We start from the raw sequence: 19,144 nt of genomic DNA, 5'->3' as shown, positions 1-19,144 counted from the left end.
CAGCAAACTACGACACACTACAGCGAACTACGACACACTACAGCGAACTACGACACACTACAGCGAACTACGACACACTACAGCAAACTACGACACACTACAGCGAACTACGACACACTACAGCGAACTACGACACACTACAGCGAACTACGACACACTACAGCAACTACGACACACTACAGCGAACTACGACACACTAAAGCGAACTACGACACACTACAGCGAACGACACACTACAGCAAACTACGACACACTACAGCGAACTACGACACACTACAGCGAACTACGACACACTACAGCGAACTACGACACACTACAGCAAACTACGACACACTATAGCGAACTACACACACTACAGCAAACTACGACACACTACAGCGAACTACGACACACTACAGCAAACTACGACACACTACAGCGAACTACGACACACTACAGCGAACTACGACACACTACAGCGAACTACGACACACTACAGCAAACTACGACACACTACAGCGAACTACGACACACTACAACAAACTATGACACACAACAGCGAACTACGACACACTACAGCGAACTACGACACACTACAGCAAACTACGCACACTACAGCAAACTACAACTTACTGCAGCATAATCATTGTCAGACAAAAATCCAATGGGCCTTCCTCATGGTGACTAGATATTCATGAGGAAGAACCGTAAATTATACTCACTACACCGGCGGGTAGGGGGAGGGAGGGTGGCAGTAGGGTTTCGTACGGGTGTTCAATTGGATGACGTCAACATGGGTGAGGCTCGCCATCGTAATTCCTTTGTTTCTCGTTTGGAAACTTCTGAAAACTGAGCACCAGATCGAAGGCAAAATAACCATATTTACCCTTGTGATGACACACACACACACACGCGCACACACATGCCTGACGGTAATATAATTGAGAAAGGAGTTAGAATTAACAACTGGGCATCCACTCTACAAACTGAATTAGTTGCCATACTCACGGTGATTAAATTCATTGAAACCACTGTTACTGACAGTCTCATCATCACTGACTCTCTATCCTCACTACTTGCCCTTGGTACCCTCGACTCAGGTTGTCACGCTCTTGTCTCTGAAGCCAGACACAAATATGCGTGCCTGTTGACCGGGGTGTCAGGGTCAAACTGTTGTGGATCCCTCTCATAGGCCTCATAAAACATGACAGAGTTGATGCCTCGCCAAACTCGCGTCTAACAAAGACACCGTTGAATACAATTTGGGTCTGTCAAAAAGAACCCTTAAAACTGTAATTAGGAAAGAACTTATTGATGAGTTTGACGCAAGTAGACAAGTGCAAACAGGCACTAGTCGATCCATAGGTTACCATGATGAGATGTATCAAGTGAAACATGTATATGGAGCAAGTAACAAGATCACTAGATTACAAGATGTTGTAACCGCTAGATTAAGGTTAGGATATAAGTACCTTTGGCAGTATGTTCTCAAGCAGATGTAAACAAAACTAATGTAAAAGTGTGTGGCCATACATATGGCCACACACTTGAACACTACGTCCTCGACTGTGTGAAGATAGAACCTTTAGGACAGGCCACACACTGTGTGTGAAATGGCACAACACTTCATCTCATGGCAAGATAGCCGACATATTAAGATTGTATCCACTTTTTTGCACTTAGTAACTATATCAATTCTCATGTACAGAACCAAATACGCAATGCTTGAATACCTCCCACGTAAATGTGAATAACAAAGTGTGAGGCCAGACATACTGCCTCACACGCCTGTATCACGCATTTGTGAATAAGTTACCCTTTATGTATAGAACTAAACAAATAATGTAAATGAAATACTGTGTAACTTTCAGTGCCATAATATCCTGACAACGGGGGTTAATTATTATGACCCTTTGTAAACCCTACTCTGTAATCGTTTTGCTCTACCGCTCACAGGATGAGTGTGGGGTGCACAATAAAGTAGCCGCTGTAAGTGGCAAAATCAAATCAAATCAGTATTTCCTGTCCTTCACTATGCCACAACAAAATTAAAACATTTCAGAATCAGGGAACTTTGTGTGTGAGAGGTAACAGAGGGTGACGTTCCCACTAGATTTCACAGGGTGTGTTGTGTTGCTGTGGGGATCGTGAGAGGGTGAGAGCACGAAGAGGGAGTGTGATGACAAGACGCAAAACTATGGTCGACATGTGTATTTGCGTGCATGTTTGTCTGTTTGTGTGTGTGGTTGCGTGTGTGTCTCTGTCTGAATCTCTGTATCTGTGTGTATTTAGTAAGAAAAATTACATACACATTTCAAAACAACTTCACTTTGTTTTTGTTCAATTGTAATTTCTTCAAACACACATTAGCGACCATTTGCTCTTTCGTCTTTAATGAAGAACGACACACAACTGACTATCCTGGGACACATCGTAAGAAAACACTAAGTTGGTAAATGTTTTGAAGTTTAGTGTAAAAATAGTTAAATTAAACATTATAGAACACAACATAGAATTTTAACACAGAAAATATATTAATTCAATAAACCAGATCTGCATTACTAAGACGTTATTGAATAAAGAGTTGAATTGTCACTGTTTCCAAGATTATGAGTTTTATATCGTTATGCTTTTGTTTTTCACTTCACATTTTATATATTAAGCATTAAATATAATACAAATAAGACAAACATATAATATTAACCATTTATTCATATCATTATCATTAGAGTCTTTATTATACAACATAAACCCAATAAACAAAGTGCCGTTTTCTTTTATACTAAGTTGCAAATCATAGAAAACGTTAAACTAGGCTACTAAGCCGAACTGAAGGGATGGAGGAAATTTTATTGGGGTAAAGGAAAGGGGGGTCCTACAGGTCAGGTGTGATGAGAGAGGGTTCCTACAGATCACGCGCGAAGGAAGGAGGTCCTACAGGTTAGGTGTGATGGAAGGGAGGTCCTATAGGTTCCTACAGGTCAGGCATGAAGGAACCACAAGTAGGGAAGCCTTGAGGGACGGGCGGCAGGTCCTCAGGTTCACCAACGTGTAGGACAGCAGCCATCCCGACCTCAGAGTGGAAAGACAAGTGGCAGTGCATCAGCCACCAACCTGAAGGAGAAACAAGCAGGTCATCTTAAGACGTGTGTGTGTGTGTGTGTGTGTGTGTGTGTGTGTGTGTGTGTTTTAATCCTCTCACTCAAGCTAGTCATTGACAAGTTCTCACCAGGTGTGTCTGCTGTGAACCTGACGATGGTGTAGCCTCCGTCAGGGATGGTGACTGAATCCTTTTTGATGGCGTCCTTCAACTTACGTCTAATGCGTCCAGCAGCATCTAGGGCCGCTACCTCAGACGCTGAAGTGATACTAAGTGATGGAGAAATTCGGATGGAATTAGTTGATAGTTTGGATGATAAAACAGCGTCATTCAGTATATGATTATTTTATATTAGCTATGATAACTAATCTTAAATAAATATTATTTTGGTGTTTGATTTAATGTTAAATTTAGTAATTAACTTTGATTTATTGTGGTAAATTTTTATTACAATGATTTATTATATTAAGTTGGGTTAGACTGATTTATTGTTAGTTTATGGTTTGGAGTCTTGCCCCTTCCTTACCCTGATGCCTCCTTTCTTACCCTGATGCCTCCCTCCCACCCCTGATGCCCCCTTCCTCTACCCTGATGCCCCCCTTCCTACCCTCCCTGATGCCTCCTTTCCCTACCTCCTGATGCCCCTTCCTTACCCTGATGCCTCCTTCCTTACCTCCTGATGCCTCTCCTTACCCTCTTCTGATGCCTCTCCTTTTCTTACCCTCCTGATGCCTCCTCCACCCTGATGCCCCCCTTCCTTACCCTGATGCCCCCTTCCTTACCCTGATGCCTCCCTTCCCTACCCTGATGCCCCCTTCCTCACCCTGATGCCTCTTTCTTACTCCTGATGCCTCCTTCCCTACCCTGATGCCCCTTCCTACCCTGATGCCTCCTTTCTACCCTGATGCCCTCCTTACCCTGATGCCCCCTTCCTACCCCTGATGCCCCCTTCCTACCCTGATGCCTCCTTCCTACCCTGATGCCCCTTCCTACCCCTGATGCCTTTCCTACCCTGATGCCCCCTTTCTACCCTGATGCCTCCTTCCTTACCCTGGTGCCCCCTTCCTTACCCTTGATGCCTCCTTCCACCCTGATGCCCCCCTTCCTACCCTCCTGATGCCCCTTTCCTACCCTGATGCCTCCTTCCTACCCTGATGCCCCCTTCCTACCCTGATGCCTCCTCTTTCTACCCCTGATGCCCCCTTTCCTTACCCTGATGCCTCCTTCCTTACCCTGATGCCCCTTCCTACCCTGCTACCCCCTTCCCCTACCCTGATGCCTCCTCCTTACCCTGATGCCTCCTTCCTTACCCTGATGCCCCTTTCTACCCTCTGATGCCCCTCCCTACTCCTGATGCCCCTTCCTACCCTGATGCCCCCCTTCCTACCCCTGATGCCTCCTTCCTTACCCTGATGCTCCCTCCTACCCTGATGCCCCTCTCCCACCCTGATGCCTCCCTTCCTACCCTGATGCCTCCTTCTACTCCTGATGCCTCCTTCCTTACCCTGATGCCCCTTCCTTACCCTGATGCCCCTTCCCTACCCTGATGCCCCCTCCCTACCCTGATGCTCCCTCCTACCCTGATGCCCCCTCTCCTTACCCTGATGCCCCTTCCCTACCCTGATGCTCCTTCCTTACCCTGATGCCCCTTCCCACCCTGATGCCCCCTTCCTACCCTGATGCCCCCTTCCTTACCCCTGATGCCCCCTTCCCTTACCCTGATGCCCCCCTCCTACCCTGATGCCTCCCTTCCTACCCCTGATGCCCCTCCCTACCCCTGATGCCCCCTCTTCCTACCCTGATGCCCCCTTCCTACCCCTGATGCCCCTTCCTACCCTGATGCCTCCCTCTCACCCTGATGCTCCCTCCTACCCTGATGCCCCCTCCTACCCTGATGCCCCCCTTCTACCCTGATGCTCCTTCCTTACCCTGATGCCCCCTTCCTACCCTGATGCCCCTTCCTACTCCTGATGCCCCTCCTACCCCTGATGCCTCCTTCTTCCCCTACCCTCTGATGCCTCCTTCCTACCCTGATGCCCCCCCTTCCCACCCCTGATGCCTCCTTCCTACCCTGATGCTCCCTTCCTACCCTGATGCCCCCTTTCTACCCTGATGCCCCCTTCCTACCCTGATGCCCCCTTTCTACCCTGATGCCTCCCTTTCTTACCCTGATGCCCCCTTCCTACCCTGATGCCCCCTTCCTCACCCTGATGCCCCCTTCTTACCCTGATGCCCCTTCCTTACCCCTGATGTCCTCCCACCCTGATGCCTCCTTCCTACCCTGATGCCCCCCTCCCACCCTGATGCCCCTCCCTACCCCTGATGCCCCTTCCTACCTCCTGATGCCCCTCCACCCTGATGCCCCCCTCCTACCCTGATGCCTCCTTCCTACCCTGATGCCCCCTTCCTTATCCTGATGCCTCCTTTCCTACCCTGATGCCCCCCTTCCTCCCTGATGCTCTCCTTTTCCCTACCCTGGTGCCCCCTTCCTACCCTGATGCCCCCTCTTCTACCCTGATGCCCCTTCCTTATCCTGATGCCCCTTCCTACCCCTGATGCCCCCTTCCTTACCCCTGATGCTCCTTCTACCCTGATGCCTCCTTCCCACCCTGATGCCTCCTTCCTTACCCTGATGCCTCCTTCCTACCCCTGATGCCCCTTTCTACCCTTCCTGATGCCCCCTTTCTACCCCTGTGCCCCCCTTTCTTTACCCTGATGCCTCCTTCCTTACCCCTGATGCCCCTTCCTTACCCTGATGCCCCTTTCTACCCTGGTGCCTCCTTCCTACCCTGATGCCTCCTTCCCTACCCTGATGCCTCCTCCCTCCCCTGGTGCGCCCCTCTCTACCCTGATGCCCCTTTCTACCCTGATGCCCCCTTCCTATCCTCCGATGCCCCTTCCTACCCCTGATGCCCCCTTTCTACCCTGGTGCCCCCCTTTCTTACCTCTGATGCCTCCCTTCCTACCCTGATGCCTCCCTTCCCCTACCCTGATGCCTCCCTTCCTACCCCCTGGTGCCCCCTTCCTACCCTGATGCCCCCTTTCTACCCTGATGCCCCTTTCCCTATCCTGATGCCCCCTTCCCTACCTCCTGATGCCCCCTTTCTCCCCTCCTGGTGCCCCCTCTACCCTGATGCCTCCTTCCTTACCCTGATGCTTCCCTACCTCCTGATGCCTCCCTTCCTACCCTGATGCCCCTTTCTACCCTGATGCCCCCTTTCACCCTCTGATGCCCCTTTCCCCTATCCTGATGCCCCTTCCCTTACCCCTCTGATTCCCCCCTTTCTACCCTGATGCCCCTTTCTACCCTGATGCCTCCTTCCCTACCCTGATGCCTCCTTCCTTACCCTGATGCCCCCTTCCTTACCCTGATGCCTCCTTCCTACCCTGGTGCCCCCTTCCTACCCCTGATGCCCCCTTTCTACCCTGATTCCCTTTCCTATCCTGATGCCCCCTTCCCCTACCCTGATGCCCCCTTTCTTACCCTGATGCCCCCCCTCTACCCCTGATGCCCCCTTTCTACCCTGATGCCTCCTTCCTACCCCTGATGCCTCCTTCCTACCCTGATGCCCCCTTCCTTACCCTGATGCCCCCTCTTCCTTACTCTGGTGCCCCTTCCTTACCCTGATGCCCCTTCCTTACCCTGATGCCTCCTTCCTACCCTGATGCCCCCTTCCTCCACCCTGATGCCCCTTCCTTACCCTGTGCCCCCCTTCCTTACCCTGATGCCCCCTTTCATACCCTTCTCCTGATGCCTCTCTTCTTATCCTGATGCCTCCTCCCTACCCTGATGCCTCCTTCCTACCCTGATGCCTCCCTCCCACCCCTGATGCTCCCTCCTTACCCTGATGCCCCCTCCTTACCCTGATGCTCCCTCTCCTTACCCTGATGCCCCCTTCCTACCCCTGATGCCTCCTTCCCTACCCTGATGCCCCTCCTTACCCTGATGCCCCTTCCTACCCTGATGCTCCCTCCCTACCCTGATGCTCCCCCTTCCCTACCTCCTGATGCCCCCTCCCACCCTGATGCCTCCTTCCTACCCTGATGCCCCCTCCCACCCTGATGCTCCCTCTCCTACCCTGATGCCCCCTCCTACCCCTGATGCCCCCCTCCTACCCCTGATGCCCCTCCTACCCTGATGCCCCCCTCCCTACCCCTGATGCCCCTCCTACCCTGATGCCCCCTCCCTACTCCTGATGCCCTCCTTACCCTGATGCTCCCTTCCTACCCTGATGCTCCCTCCTACCCTGATGCTCCCTTCCTTACCCTGATGCCTCCTACCCCTGATGCCTCCTTCCTTACCCTGATGCCCCCCTCCCCTTACCCTGATGCTCTCCCACCCTGATGCCCCTCCTTACCCTGATGCCCCTCTCCCACCCCTGATGCCCCTCCTACCCTGATGCCCCCTCCCACCCTCTGATGCCCCTCCCCACCCTGATGCCCCCTCCTACCCTGATGCCCCTCCTTACCCCTTCTGATGCCCCTTCCTACCCCTGATGCCCCCTCCTACCCTGATGCCCCCTCCCACCCTGATGCCCCTCCTACCCCTGATGCCCTCCTTACCCTGATACCCTCCCTACCCCTGATGCCTCCTACCCTGATGTCCCCTCCTACCCTGATGCCCCCTCTCCTACCCTGATGCCCTCCCACCCTGATGCCCCCTCCTACCCTGATGCCCCTCCTTACCCTGATGCCCCCTCCCTACCCTGATGCCCTCCCACCCCGATGCCCCTCCTTACCCTGATGCCCCCTCCTACCCCTGATGCCCTCCTTACCCTGATGCCCCCTCCCACCCTGATGCCCCTCCTTACCCCTGATGCCCCTCCTTACCCTGATGCCTCCTTCCTACCCTGACCCCTCCCCTACCCTGATGCCCCTCCTTACCCCTGATGCCCTCCTACCCTGATGCTCCCTCTTACCCTGATGCCCCTCCTTACCCTGATGCCCCTCCTACCCTGATGCCCCCTCCCACTCCTGATGCCCCCTCCTCCTTACCCTGATGCCCCCTCCTTACCCTGGACGTTTCACCCAGCATGACTCACCTGCCGAGGCGCCCATGGCCACCACATAAAAGTTGTAACCGTGTAGGTGAAAGGGGTGGCCTTCGTCACCTAGCTACCTCATCCACCAACACCAGCTCCACCGTCTCCCCCAGCGCCACCTCCAACACGTAGGTACAGCTGCAGAAGTCCCCATTACAGTGTATTGGCTGACGAGAATAATAAAACAAAGAAAACTAAAAGGAAATTCAATCCTTCACTTCTCGAACAAAGGAAATAATGAATGCTTTATTTCAATCCCATAAGACTACCATTGATAAAAATAAGTTATTATAATTCTAGGAGGACGTTCCATTGTATATAGTATTACAGGACACATGATAACAAGGATAAGACTGCTGACCTGGCCATAATAACAGAGGGAGGGGTGTGGGACGTCAGTTTGGGAGAGGAGGTGAGGCCGGGAGCTTGAAGGTGATGTGGTTGAACTGCGGGGTGCTTAACTTCCACTTCCGAGGCACTGTAGAGAGACCGAGAGTGTTGTACTGGCGTGAAGGAACATCTCAGTGATGATGGGGTGTATAAGGGCGGGGGTTCTATCAGTAGTAGAGCATTTGTGTGTCATCTGTGGTGTGGTGTGAGGGGCTTGGGTCATGATTCTTCAGGTGATCATCAGAATGTATCGCTTATAGTTTAGTTATTTATAAAGCATTGGACACCTTGGTCTGGGAGAGTCGTTATGTTGATGGAGCCCAAGTGACAGAGGCTGACCTTACTGAGCACTGCTGAACGTGACAAACATCTGGGCAAAACACAAAAACACTTAGCAGAAGCAGAGTTATAGTTTTTGAATTATATCATTAGCGCCGCTCGCCCAGTTTGAAAGATTCACCACAGACTTTTAAGTTAGTCTGGGCAATTATATGGTCAGGTCAGGTGTCAACTCGTCCCCTACCAACTCCTACACATTCCTGGTTGGTGGTAGAACACGCAAAACGGTCGCCTGTCATCAGTATACCACGACTATTAAGCTATATCAGTCGGTGTCAAGTTGTATTTGTCTGTGAGGCCAAATATCGTCCCTCCCTCATAAAATCATGGATCCGCCTCTGTCTGTTTGTGTCCGAGCCGTATCATTGTCAGTGGGCTTGGTTCATATATTTCCCTGAAGACGGCGTGAGTTGCTCCTCCTCCCCCGTATGCGGAGGAGGTGCAGTTTCTTGCAATATCACCTAAGCAGAGTCTTAGTGCAATCCACTATCTGAGACCTGTCCTCGGAGCCTGGAGGTGATGGCAGGTTAATGTATGGTCACAGACTCAGTGTGGACTACGGAGGTCAGTGTAAGGTTGGTACCCGGTGCGTACACTCGGATTTACGTTAGACCCGGAGTTCATGAGGACAAATACAGTGTGCTACATTCTCACTCCCCCGAGACACTCGGTTGAGGCGCCTCGTCCAGTAAGTAAGGAATTATTGTGATTATTGCCACTGAGGCGCTGTCTTATTACACATATCAGTATTCTGGATCCCACCTAGCGATGCTCAGCCGCCATCTTGTTTGTTTACATGTGTTACTGTGATTATTATTTTACCTATAACTAATCCTATCTCTGTCAGGCCACACTTGTCTTTCAGCCTTCTTACATATCAAACTAACGGTAATGCATCAGGTATATATCCTTTGTTTCTATAGATTCACTAGCACCTGTGCCTGGTTGTTGTACACAGACTTTCATTACGCCCAGACTCCTCCAGTACAAACACACACACGATATAGACACAGTAATGTTTGTCATCTTACCGGTGTTGAGGGGATAGAGGTCAGGGTTGAAGAGGTGCGTGTTGTTGACAAAGTTGAAGTTGAAGGAGAGTGTGAATTGCTTGTCGACGTCTTCCTTCAAGATGCTGGGACAGAGGGCGTCTAGTTCGACCATAGTGACCTCCTCCTTGGCAGCACCACCTGAGTTGAAAGGATTCACCACCTGGGGGAAAGAACAGGTGGGTGATCGAGCGCCTGGCTCAGATGGTACAGTAGCCACTCAATAGGATGTTTATGTATGTCATTCACTGCCCTCACACACACACACACGTCTCCAAAACACTAACATATTAACAATAAACCCCAACTATGATACCTTAAGGAATATAATGACTCGCCTAAAGGTAACACCGACCACAATACAGTACAGTACTTACAACACCTGGCGGGTAGGTGGCAGTATACGTGAGGTGAGAGGCAGGGAGGAGGTCTGGGGCTCCCTCGTACCTCATCACGGCTCCCTGCACACACTCTCTCGGTCTATTGGAGATAAAAGACTGATTTGCATACAAGGATTACCTGTAGCCTCTTAGTTTATTTCACTTGATTAAACCCCCTAATCCTACCTGAAGGGGGGGGGGGGTTACCTCCCTTTAATGTGTCTCCCTCACCTTCACTTCCCGCCCTTAATGTGTGCTTTTGTCTCCCTTTCATCTCACTCCCTTAACCCCTTCAATACGATGACTTAATCCATCGATTATGATAACATCGTACTGAAAGGTTAAGTCATCGTACTAAAGGAATTAATGTATCTTCCAGACCCCTCTCTAATGCCTCTACCCTCCAGTCCCCCCCAGCCTCTCTCCTCAGCCCTCCTCTACCCTCCAGTCCCTCCCTTAATGCCTCTCTCTCCCTCCAGTCCCTCCCTAATGCCTCTACCCTCCAGTCCCCTCCCTAAATGCCTCTCTCTACCCTCCAGTCTCCTCCCTAAATGCCTCTCTCCCCTCCAGTCCCCTCCCTTAATGCTCTCTACCCAGTCCCTCCTTAATGCCTCTTTACCCTCCAGACCCCTCCTTAATGCCTCTCTCTACCCTCCAGACCCCTCCCTAATGCCTCTACCTCCAGTCCCTCCCACCTCTCTACCCTCCAGTCCCTCCCAATGCCCTCTCTACCCTCCAGACCCTCCTAGCCTCTCCCCTCCAGTCCCTCCCATGCCTCTCTCCCCCTCCAGTCCCTCCCAAGCCCCTCTCCCCTCCAGTCCCTCCCAATGCCTTCTACCCTCCAGTCCCCCATTAATGCCTCTCTACCCTCCAGTCCCCTGCCTAATGTCTCTACCCTCCAGTCCCCTCCCAATGCCTCTCTACCCTCCAGTCCCTCCCTACGCCTCTCTCCCTCCAGTCCCTCCCCACGCCCTCTCTACCCATCCCCATATGCTCTACCCTCCAGTCCCTACCCACCTCCAGAGCCTCTCTACCTCCAGCCCCTCCCTTAATGCCTCCTCTCTACCCTCCAGTCCCCCCTTATGCCTCTCTACCCTCCAGTCCCTCCCTATGCCTCTCTACCCTCCAGCCCCTCCCTAATGTCTCTACCCTCCAGTCCCTCCCCAATGCCTCTCTCTACCCTCCAGTCCCCTGCCTTAATGTCTCTCTCTACCCTCCAGTCCCCCCCATGCCTCTCACCCTCCAGTCCCCATTAATGCCTCTCTCCCTCCAGTCCTCCCCAATGCCTCTCACCCTCCAGTCCCCCCCAATGCCTCTCTACCCTCCAGTCCCCATTAATGCCTCTCTCCCCTCAGTCCCCCCAATGCCTCTCTACCCTCCAGTCCCTCCCAATGCCCTCTCTACCTCCAGTCCCTCCCAGCCTCTACCTCAGCTCACCTCGTCCCCAACCTCTCTACCCTCCAGTCCCTCCTTAATGTCTCTCTCTACCCTCCAGTCCCCTCCCTTACTGTACTATAAACTCACACAGCTTTACATACCCACAGTCCACAAGGCCAGTAACCCTGATCCAGTAGTTATCAATGGGTTGGTCAGCCGTCAACACCACGTCGAACCTTTCACCTGGCCGGGAGAGAGAGATCCCATTCAACACTTGTATTATAAGGATGTGTTACCTTAGGCATATTGCTAGAGTAAGTCGTGAGCGTTTTCCGTCTATGCTCACTTTAACACCTTTTACAATTCGTCAAAGTCAACAAAATAGTTCGTCTTCATTGCTTCGCCTCCGAGAGATAACACAGGTGGTCTAGTTATCACAGAGAGAAGAAAATGGGACCATTAAATTGAAGACTAAAACAACATAAACTAAACTCAATTCACCTATAACTAAACAAATGTCTTACATCACCTGACCATCCCACACCAACTTATTTCACCTATAGATTTGGGAGGATGGGGTTAGGTTAGGTTAAATTATTTTAGGCTATTAATGTTAACGTAATTAATCTTCAGGTGAAATAAGCTCGGGGTGGTCAGGTGATCCTTAGTATAGTGACCGGCCATAGGTTGTGCACTTTACCTGAGTGGATAACGAGGGATTTAGCGGTGAGGGGAACGATCTCTTGGCCGTCAGTAGCGATGACAGTAAGGTAATGATCGTCGACACTGACAGTCATGGGGCAGTTGAGAGCCGCGGCGTTGATGAGACGCAGACGGTGACGTAAGCCGGGTGTTACCTTCACCACCTCCAGGGGCGTCGGCTGTGCCTCTACGCTCTCAGCCTGTTAAGTACCAGGATATGATATCCCATTAGTTCCCCCGCAGCAACTGTGGAGGCATTATTTAAGTCCTGGACGCCGTGGTGTTGTACGAGCTAAAATAGTGAGGAACGAACTTACAAAAAATGAGTTGTCTTTTCGCCTCTGTTACGAGCATGCATACACACACGTTAAGTAACTCTTATGACAGCTTAAATTGAAAACCGATCACTATGCTTGATATTGAAAGAAAATGATGCAGTTATCGCTTCATTCGTATCGTTTTCTAAGATGAATGTTCGTTTTCTTTCACAATATTATTTTCCTTAAGCCCCATAATCGCTTTGATAATTAACAACTTGTTTTTTTACGATAGTCTGTACAATTCTAAGACATCTTTCTTCTATGAAATTTTCGTCGCTAATCACATATAACTGAGATATTTAATTTCGTATTTTAATTGTTTAGTTAGGTTAGGTTAAGTCTAGTTAGGTTTCTTTTATCCAATCTATGTTTATCTGATGGGTTTTGATGTGTTTTGCATAATTTTTTGATTTCCTCCATCCTAAAACTCACGGTTCCTACTGGGGATCCCTAGATTGTCAAGAGCACAGGGTGATATCTCAATAACGAGTCATTTGCGACAGAAGTGTAGGTCAAACTCGGTTAAAACACATAAAAAACCACTGTAAATTCATCGTGTGGTATCCAAAGAGATTATGGACTTCAAGGAAAAATTTACCATTCTGTCTAGCAAGAGAAACAAATATGACAGACCTGAGCCGCGGAGTTCCTGCCCTTGCCGTTGATGAGGATGGTGGTGGCCAGGTCATCCGGTCCATTGTAGTTGTGGTCCATAAACTTTTCCAGAGCTGACTTGTGTAACCAATCTTGGAAGACGAGGACGTGGGCGGGATAGTCGATGTCATAAGCCCCGGCGTGTAGATCCTCTGCCTGTCGGACCACAAACGCCCCAAACACTCCCTCAGCGCGGTGTAGCCCTGGTTGGAGTGTTTGTTTACATGTGGTGCGTTATGGGATGTAATCGTATACAGCATCACATGTTTTAATTAGATCTTGAAATCATTTTGTGTGTCGCTGGCTGTGTCGACTTACCTGAGTGAGAGTGCCACCAGTGAGTGCCAGGTGTGCCAGCGATGAAGTCATAGCGGAAGATGCCACCCATGATGGGGCACTGGGTGATGAAGGGGACGCCATCGAAGTACTGGTAACCTCTCATGTGTTGACCGTGCCAGTGTATGGTCTCAGTGTCCGACAGCTGCCAGTTGTATACGTCTACCACCACCCTGTCCCCCTCACACACCTGTAGAGGGAGTCACGTGTTAGTACTCCACACACCACCACCCTGTCCCCTCACACACCTGTAGAGGGAGTCACGTGTTAAGACTCCACACCACCACCCCTGTCCCCCTCACACACCTGTAGAGGGAGTCACGTGTTAGTAAGACTCCACACCACCACCCTGTCCCCCCTCACACACCTGTAGAGGGAGTCACGAGTTAGTAAGACTCCACACCACCACCCTGTCCCCCTCACACACCTGTAGAGGAGTCACGTGTTAGTAAGACTCCACACCCCCACCCTGTCCCTCACACACCTGTAGAGGGAGTCACGTGTTAGTAAGACTCCACACCACCACCCTGTCCCTCACACACCTGTAGAGGGAGTCACGTGTTAGTAAGACTCCACACCACCACCCTGTCCCCTCACACACCTGTAGAGGGAGTCACGTGTTGTAAGACTCCCACACCACCACCCTGTCCCCCACACACCTGTAGAGGAGTCACGTGTTGTAAGACTCCACACCACACCCTGTCCCCTCACACACCTGTAGAGGGAGTCACGAGTTAGTAAGACTCCACACCACACCCTGTCCCCCTCACACACCTGTAGAGGAGTCACGTGTTAGTAAGACTCACACCACCACCCTGTCCCCACACACCTGTAGAGGGAGTCACGTGTTGTAAGACTCACACCACCACCCTGTCCCCTCACACACCTGTAGAGGGAGTCACGTGTTAGTAAGACTCCACACCACCACCCTGTCCCTCACACACCTGTAGAGGAGTCACGTGTTAGTAAGACTCCACACCACCACTGTCCCCCTCACACCTGTAGAGGGAGTCACGTGTTAGTAAGACTCCACACCACCACCCTGTCCCCTCACACACCTGTAGGGAGTCACGAGTTAGTAAGACTCCACACCACCACCCCGTCCCCCTCACACACCTGTAGAGGGAGTCACGTGTTAGTAAGACTCCACACCACCACCCCTGTCCCTCACACACCTGTAGAGGAGTCACGTGTTAGTAAGACTCCACACCACCACCCTGTCCCCCTCACACACCTGTAGAGGGAGTCACGTGTTAGTAAGACTCCACACCACCACCCTGTCCCCTACACACCTGTAGAGGGAGTCACGTTAGTAAGACTCCACACCACCACCCTGTCCCTCACACACCTGTAGAGGGAGTCACGAGTTAGTAAGACTCCACACCACCACCCTGTCCCCTCACACACCTGTAGAGGGAGTCACGTGTTAGTAAGACTCCACACCACCACCCTGTCCCCCCCACACACCTGTAGAGGGAGTCACGTGTTAGTAAGATACACACCACCACCCGGCCCCCTCACACACCTGTAGAGGGAGTCACGTTAGTAAGACTCCACACCACCACCCTGTCCCTCACACACCTGTAGGGAGTCACGTGTTAGTAAGACTCCACACCACCACCCTGTCCCCCTCACACACCTGTAGAGGGAGTCACGTGTTAGTAAGACTCCACACCACCACCCTGTCCCTCACACACCTGTAGAGGGAGTCACGTGTTAGTAAGACTCCACACCACCACCCTGTCCCCCCACACACCTGTAGGAGTCACGTGTTGTAAGACTCCACACCACCACCCTGTCCCCTCACACACCTGTAGAGGGAGTCACGTGTTAGTAAGACTCCACACCACCACCCTGTCCCCCCCACACACCTGTAGAGGAGTCACGTGTTAGTAAGGCTCACACCACCACCCTGTCCCCACACACCTGTAGAGGAGTCACGTGTTAGTAAGACTCCACACCACCACCCTGTCCCCCCACACACCTGTAGAGGGAGTCACGTGTTAGTAAGACTCCACACACACCCCGTCCCTCCCACACCTGTAGAGGAGTCACGTGTTAGTAAGACTCACACCACCACCCTGTCCCCCTCACACACCTGTAGAGGGAGTCACGTGTTAGTAAAATGCATTATAAAACTGTTTGCCCCCCCCCCCCTCTCTCTCTCTCTCGTATATCTACAAAGGTTCAATATTGATCAGGCCGGTTCGGCTCTTTTGTCCAATACAGTAAACAGTAGGAGCTGACCCACACGTCGTTGACGGTGTTTAGTGGAGGGAAGACACAGTCCCCACACGGGGTGCAGGTGAGGCCCAGCTGATGGCAAAGTGTACGGGGACAAGGGCGGCACAGGGACGAACGGAGGTGGCACAGAGACGAACGGAGGTGGCACAGAGACGAACGGGGGTGGTACAGGGACGAACGGAGGTGGCACAGAGACGAACGGGGTGGCACAGGGACGAACGGAGGTGGCACAGAGACGAACGGAGTGGCGACAGAGACGAACGGAGGTAGCACAGGACGAGGGCGGCACAGGGACGAACGGAGGTGGCACAGAGACGAACGGGGGTGGTACGAGACGAACGGAGGCACAGAGACGAACGGAGGTAGCACAGGACGAGGGCGGCACAGGGACGAACGGAGGTGGCACAGAGACGAACGGGGTGGCACAGAGACGAACGGGTGGCACAGACGAACGGAGGTAGCACAGGACGAACGGGGGTGGTACAGAGACGAACGGAGGTAGCACAGGGACGAGGGCGGCACAGGACGAACGGAAGTGACACAGAGACGAACGGGGTACAGGACGAGGGCGGCACAGGGACGAACGAGGGCACAGAGACGAACGGGGTGGCACAGGGACGAGGGCGGCACAGGGACGAACGGAGGTGGCACAGATACGAACGGGGTACAGGACGAACGGAAGTGGCACAGAGACGAACGGGGGTGGCACAGGGACGAGGGCGCAAGGGAAGAAAGAGGGTGGCACAGAGACGAACGGAGGTGGCACAGGGACAAGGGCGGCACAGGAACGAAAGAGGGTGGCACAGAGACGAACGGGGGTGGCACAGGGACAAGGGCGGCACAGGGATGAAAGAGGTTGGCACAGAGACGAACGGGGTAGCACAGAGACGAACGGGGTGGCACAGGGACAAGGGCGGCACAGGGACGAACGGAGGTGGCACAAAGACGAACGGGGTGGCACAGGGACGAACGAAGTGGCACAGAGACGAACGGGGGTGGCACAGGGACGAGGGCAGCACAGGGACGAAAGAGGGTGGCACAGAGACGAACGGAGGTGGCACAGGGACAAGGGCGGCACAGGAACGAAAGAGGGTGGCACAGACACGAACGGGGTGGCACAGGACAAGGGCGGCACAGGGATGAAAGAGGGTGGCACAGAGACGAACGGGGTAGCACAGAGACGAACGGGGGTGGCACAAGGACAAGGGCGGCACAGGGATGAAAGAGGGTGGCACAGAGACGAACGGGGTGGCAGGGACAAGGGCGGCACAGGAACGAAAGAGGGTGGCACAGAGACGAACGGGGTGCACAGGGACAAGGGCGGCACAGGGACGAACGGAGGTGGCACAGAGACGAACGGGGTGGCACAGGGACGAACGGAGGTGGCACAGAGACGAACGGGGGTGGTAGAGAGACGAGGGCGGCACAGGGACGAACGGAGGTGCAGAGACGAACGGCGGTGGCACAGAGACGAACGGAGGTGGCACAGAGACGAACGGGGGCGGCACAGGGACGAACGGAGGGTACAGAGACGAACGGGGGTACAGGACGAGGGCGGCACAGGACGAGGGCGGCACAGGGACGAACGGAGGTGGCACAGAGACGAACGGGGTGGCACAGGGACGAGGGCGGCACAGGGACGAAAGAGGGTAGAACAGAGACGAACGGAGGGTACAGAGACGAACGGGGTGGCACGGGACGAAACGGGGTGGCACAGGGACGAACGGGGTGGCACAGAGACGAACGGGGTGGCACAGGGACAATGGCGGCACAGGGCGAAAGAGGTGGCACAGGACGAGGGCGGCACAGGGACGAACGGGGTGGCACGGGGACGAACGGAGGCGGGGACGAACGAGGTGGCACAGAGACGAACGGGGTGGCACAGGGACGAGGGCGGGCACATGGACGAAAGAGGGTGGCACAGAGACGAACGGGGCGGCACAGGGACGAACGGAGGTGGCACAGAGACGAACGGGGGTGGCACAGGGACGGGGCGGCACAGGACGAAGGGGGTGGGACACAGGACAGACAGGGGCGGCACAGGGACGAACGGTGGCACAGAGACGAACGGGGTGGCACAGGGACAGACAGGGACACGGAGGTGGCACAGACAGACAAGAGACAAAGGGCGCACAGGGACGAAAGGGGTGGCACAGGACGAACGGAGGTGGCACAGAGACGAACGGGGGTGGCACAGGGACGAACGGGGGTGGCACAGGGACGAGGGCGGCACAAGGTCAATCAATGGTGACACAGGGAGGCACAGTAACGAATGGTAAAGACTTTCGGATAGTTACAACAGGTTCGTGAGGTTACAGGGAGTCGTGGTGTAGAGGGACCCAGAGTGAGGGAGAAAGATGTTAAATGAAACGATGACAGAGTATGTTAGATAACTGGGGCATCTTAATAGGACTCATATACAGATGGTGGACGTACTTACATGAATAGCTGGTCCTGGGAGCTGGCGGTTCACAGTGAGGAGCGGCCTACGTACACCATCTGCGGCCGCACACTCCTCCCGGGCACAGTCTTGGGGGTGATGTGGACACTGGTAGCAGGCGCGGCTCACTGTGTGGTACTCCTGCACCTGGAACTTGTACATACACGTGCGGTGGTCTCCCAACGCACACGGACGCTCGCATTCATGACATACACCTGAAAGAACACAATACGAGCCGTATAACAACTTGTATATTTGTGTCCACTGTCCTGTTAACGGCTCTATATATCTCAGTTAACTTTCAGAGAGCGTCAGACACCCGCTTTAGAGAAGATAAAGTGGAGTATAAACTAACTTGTTGTGATAAGAGCCAATAAACAGACGATACCAACGAGGAACATCATAATGGAGAAGAATCCTACAATTACTATATCCAGGCTGAGGGCTTAAGAGACGAGGCGCGATAGACCCTTCTGCATGTTGAAGCCAGCGGCCACTGATGACAACACCAGCATCAAGGTGTATATGTACTGATGACGTCGGCGTTATCCAAACATTGAACCTATAAAAATCACACGAGGAGATGACTACGCACATCCAGGGTCCTCTGTCTGTTGCAATGATCTATACGAGTGGAACCTTAATGTTTACTTTGCGCCAGAAGGTTAAATCACGACGTCTTCCCAGCGAGATAGAGCCGCCATATTGTTTACCCTTGCACTGTGTACACGTTATGTAAACACGGTATATTTCCTGGTCTACCTTAAGGCTTCAACTTCATAAATGAATAAG

The 19,144-nt window shown here is 52.7% G+C and overlaps 1 protein-coding gene across 1 annotated transcript; it reads right to left on the bottom strand.

The window, feature by feature from the left end:
- Nucleotides 1–2,673: 2,673 nt before the first annotated feature.
- LOC121863116 (laccase-like) lies at nt 2,674–18,837 on the bottom strand. The gene is given in 14 exon segments (XM_042361617.1): nt 2,674–3,093; nt 3,209–3,348; nt 8,118–8,195; nt 8,197–8,288; nt 8,483–8,528; nt 8,530–8,599; nt 9,882–10,062; nt 10,277–10,379; nt 11,818–11,899; nt 12,357–12,558; nt 13,312–13,535; nt 13,651–13,858; nt 18,353–18,567; nt 18,708–18,837. Coding segments are annotated over 14 exon segments (1,830 nt in total). The 5' UTR covers nt 18,757–18,837; the 3' UTR covers nt 2,674–2,953.
- Nucleotides 18,838–19,144: the final 307 nt, after the last annotated feature.

Source organism: Homarus americanus, unplaced genomic scaffold (genome assembly GCF_018991925.1).
Source record: "Homarus americanus isolate GMGI-L3 unplaced genomic scaffold, GMGI_Hamer_2.0 scaffold54679, whole genome shotgun sequence".
Taxonomy (NCBI): domain Eukaryota; kingdom Metazoa; phylum Arthropoda; class Malacostraca; order Decapoda; family Nephropidae; genus Homarus; species Homarus americanus.
Note: the sequence above shows the minus strand (reverse complement) of the source record. Positions and strands in the feature narration are given on the sequence as shown.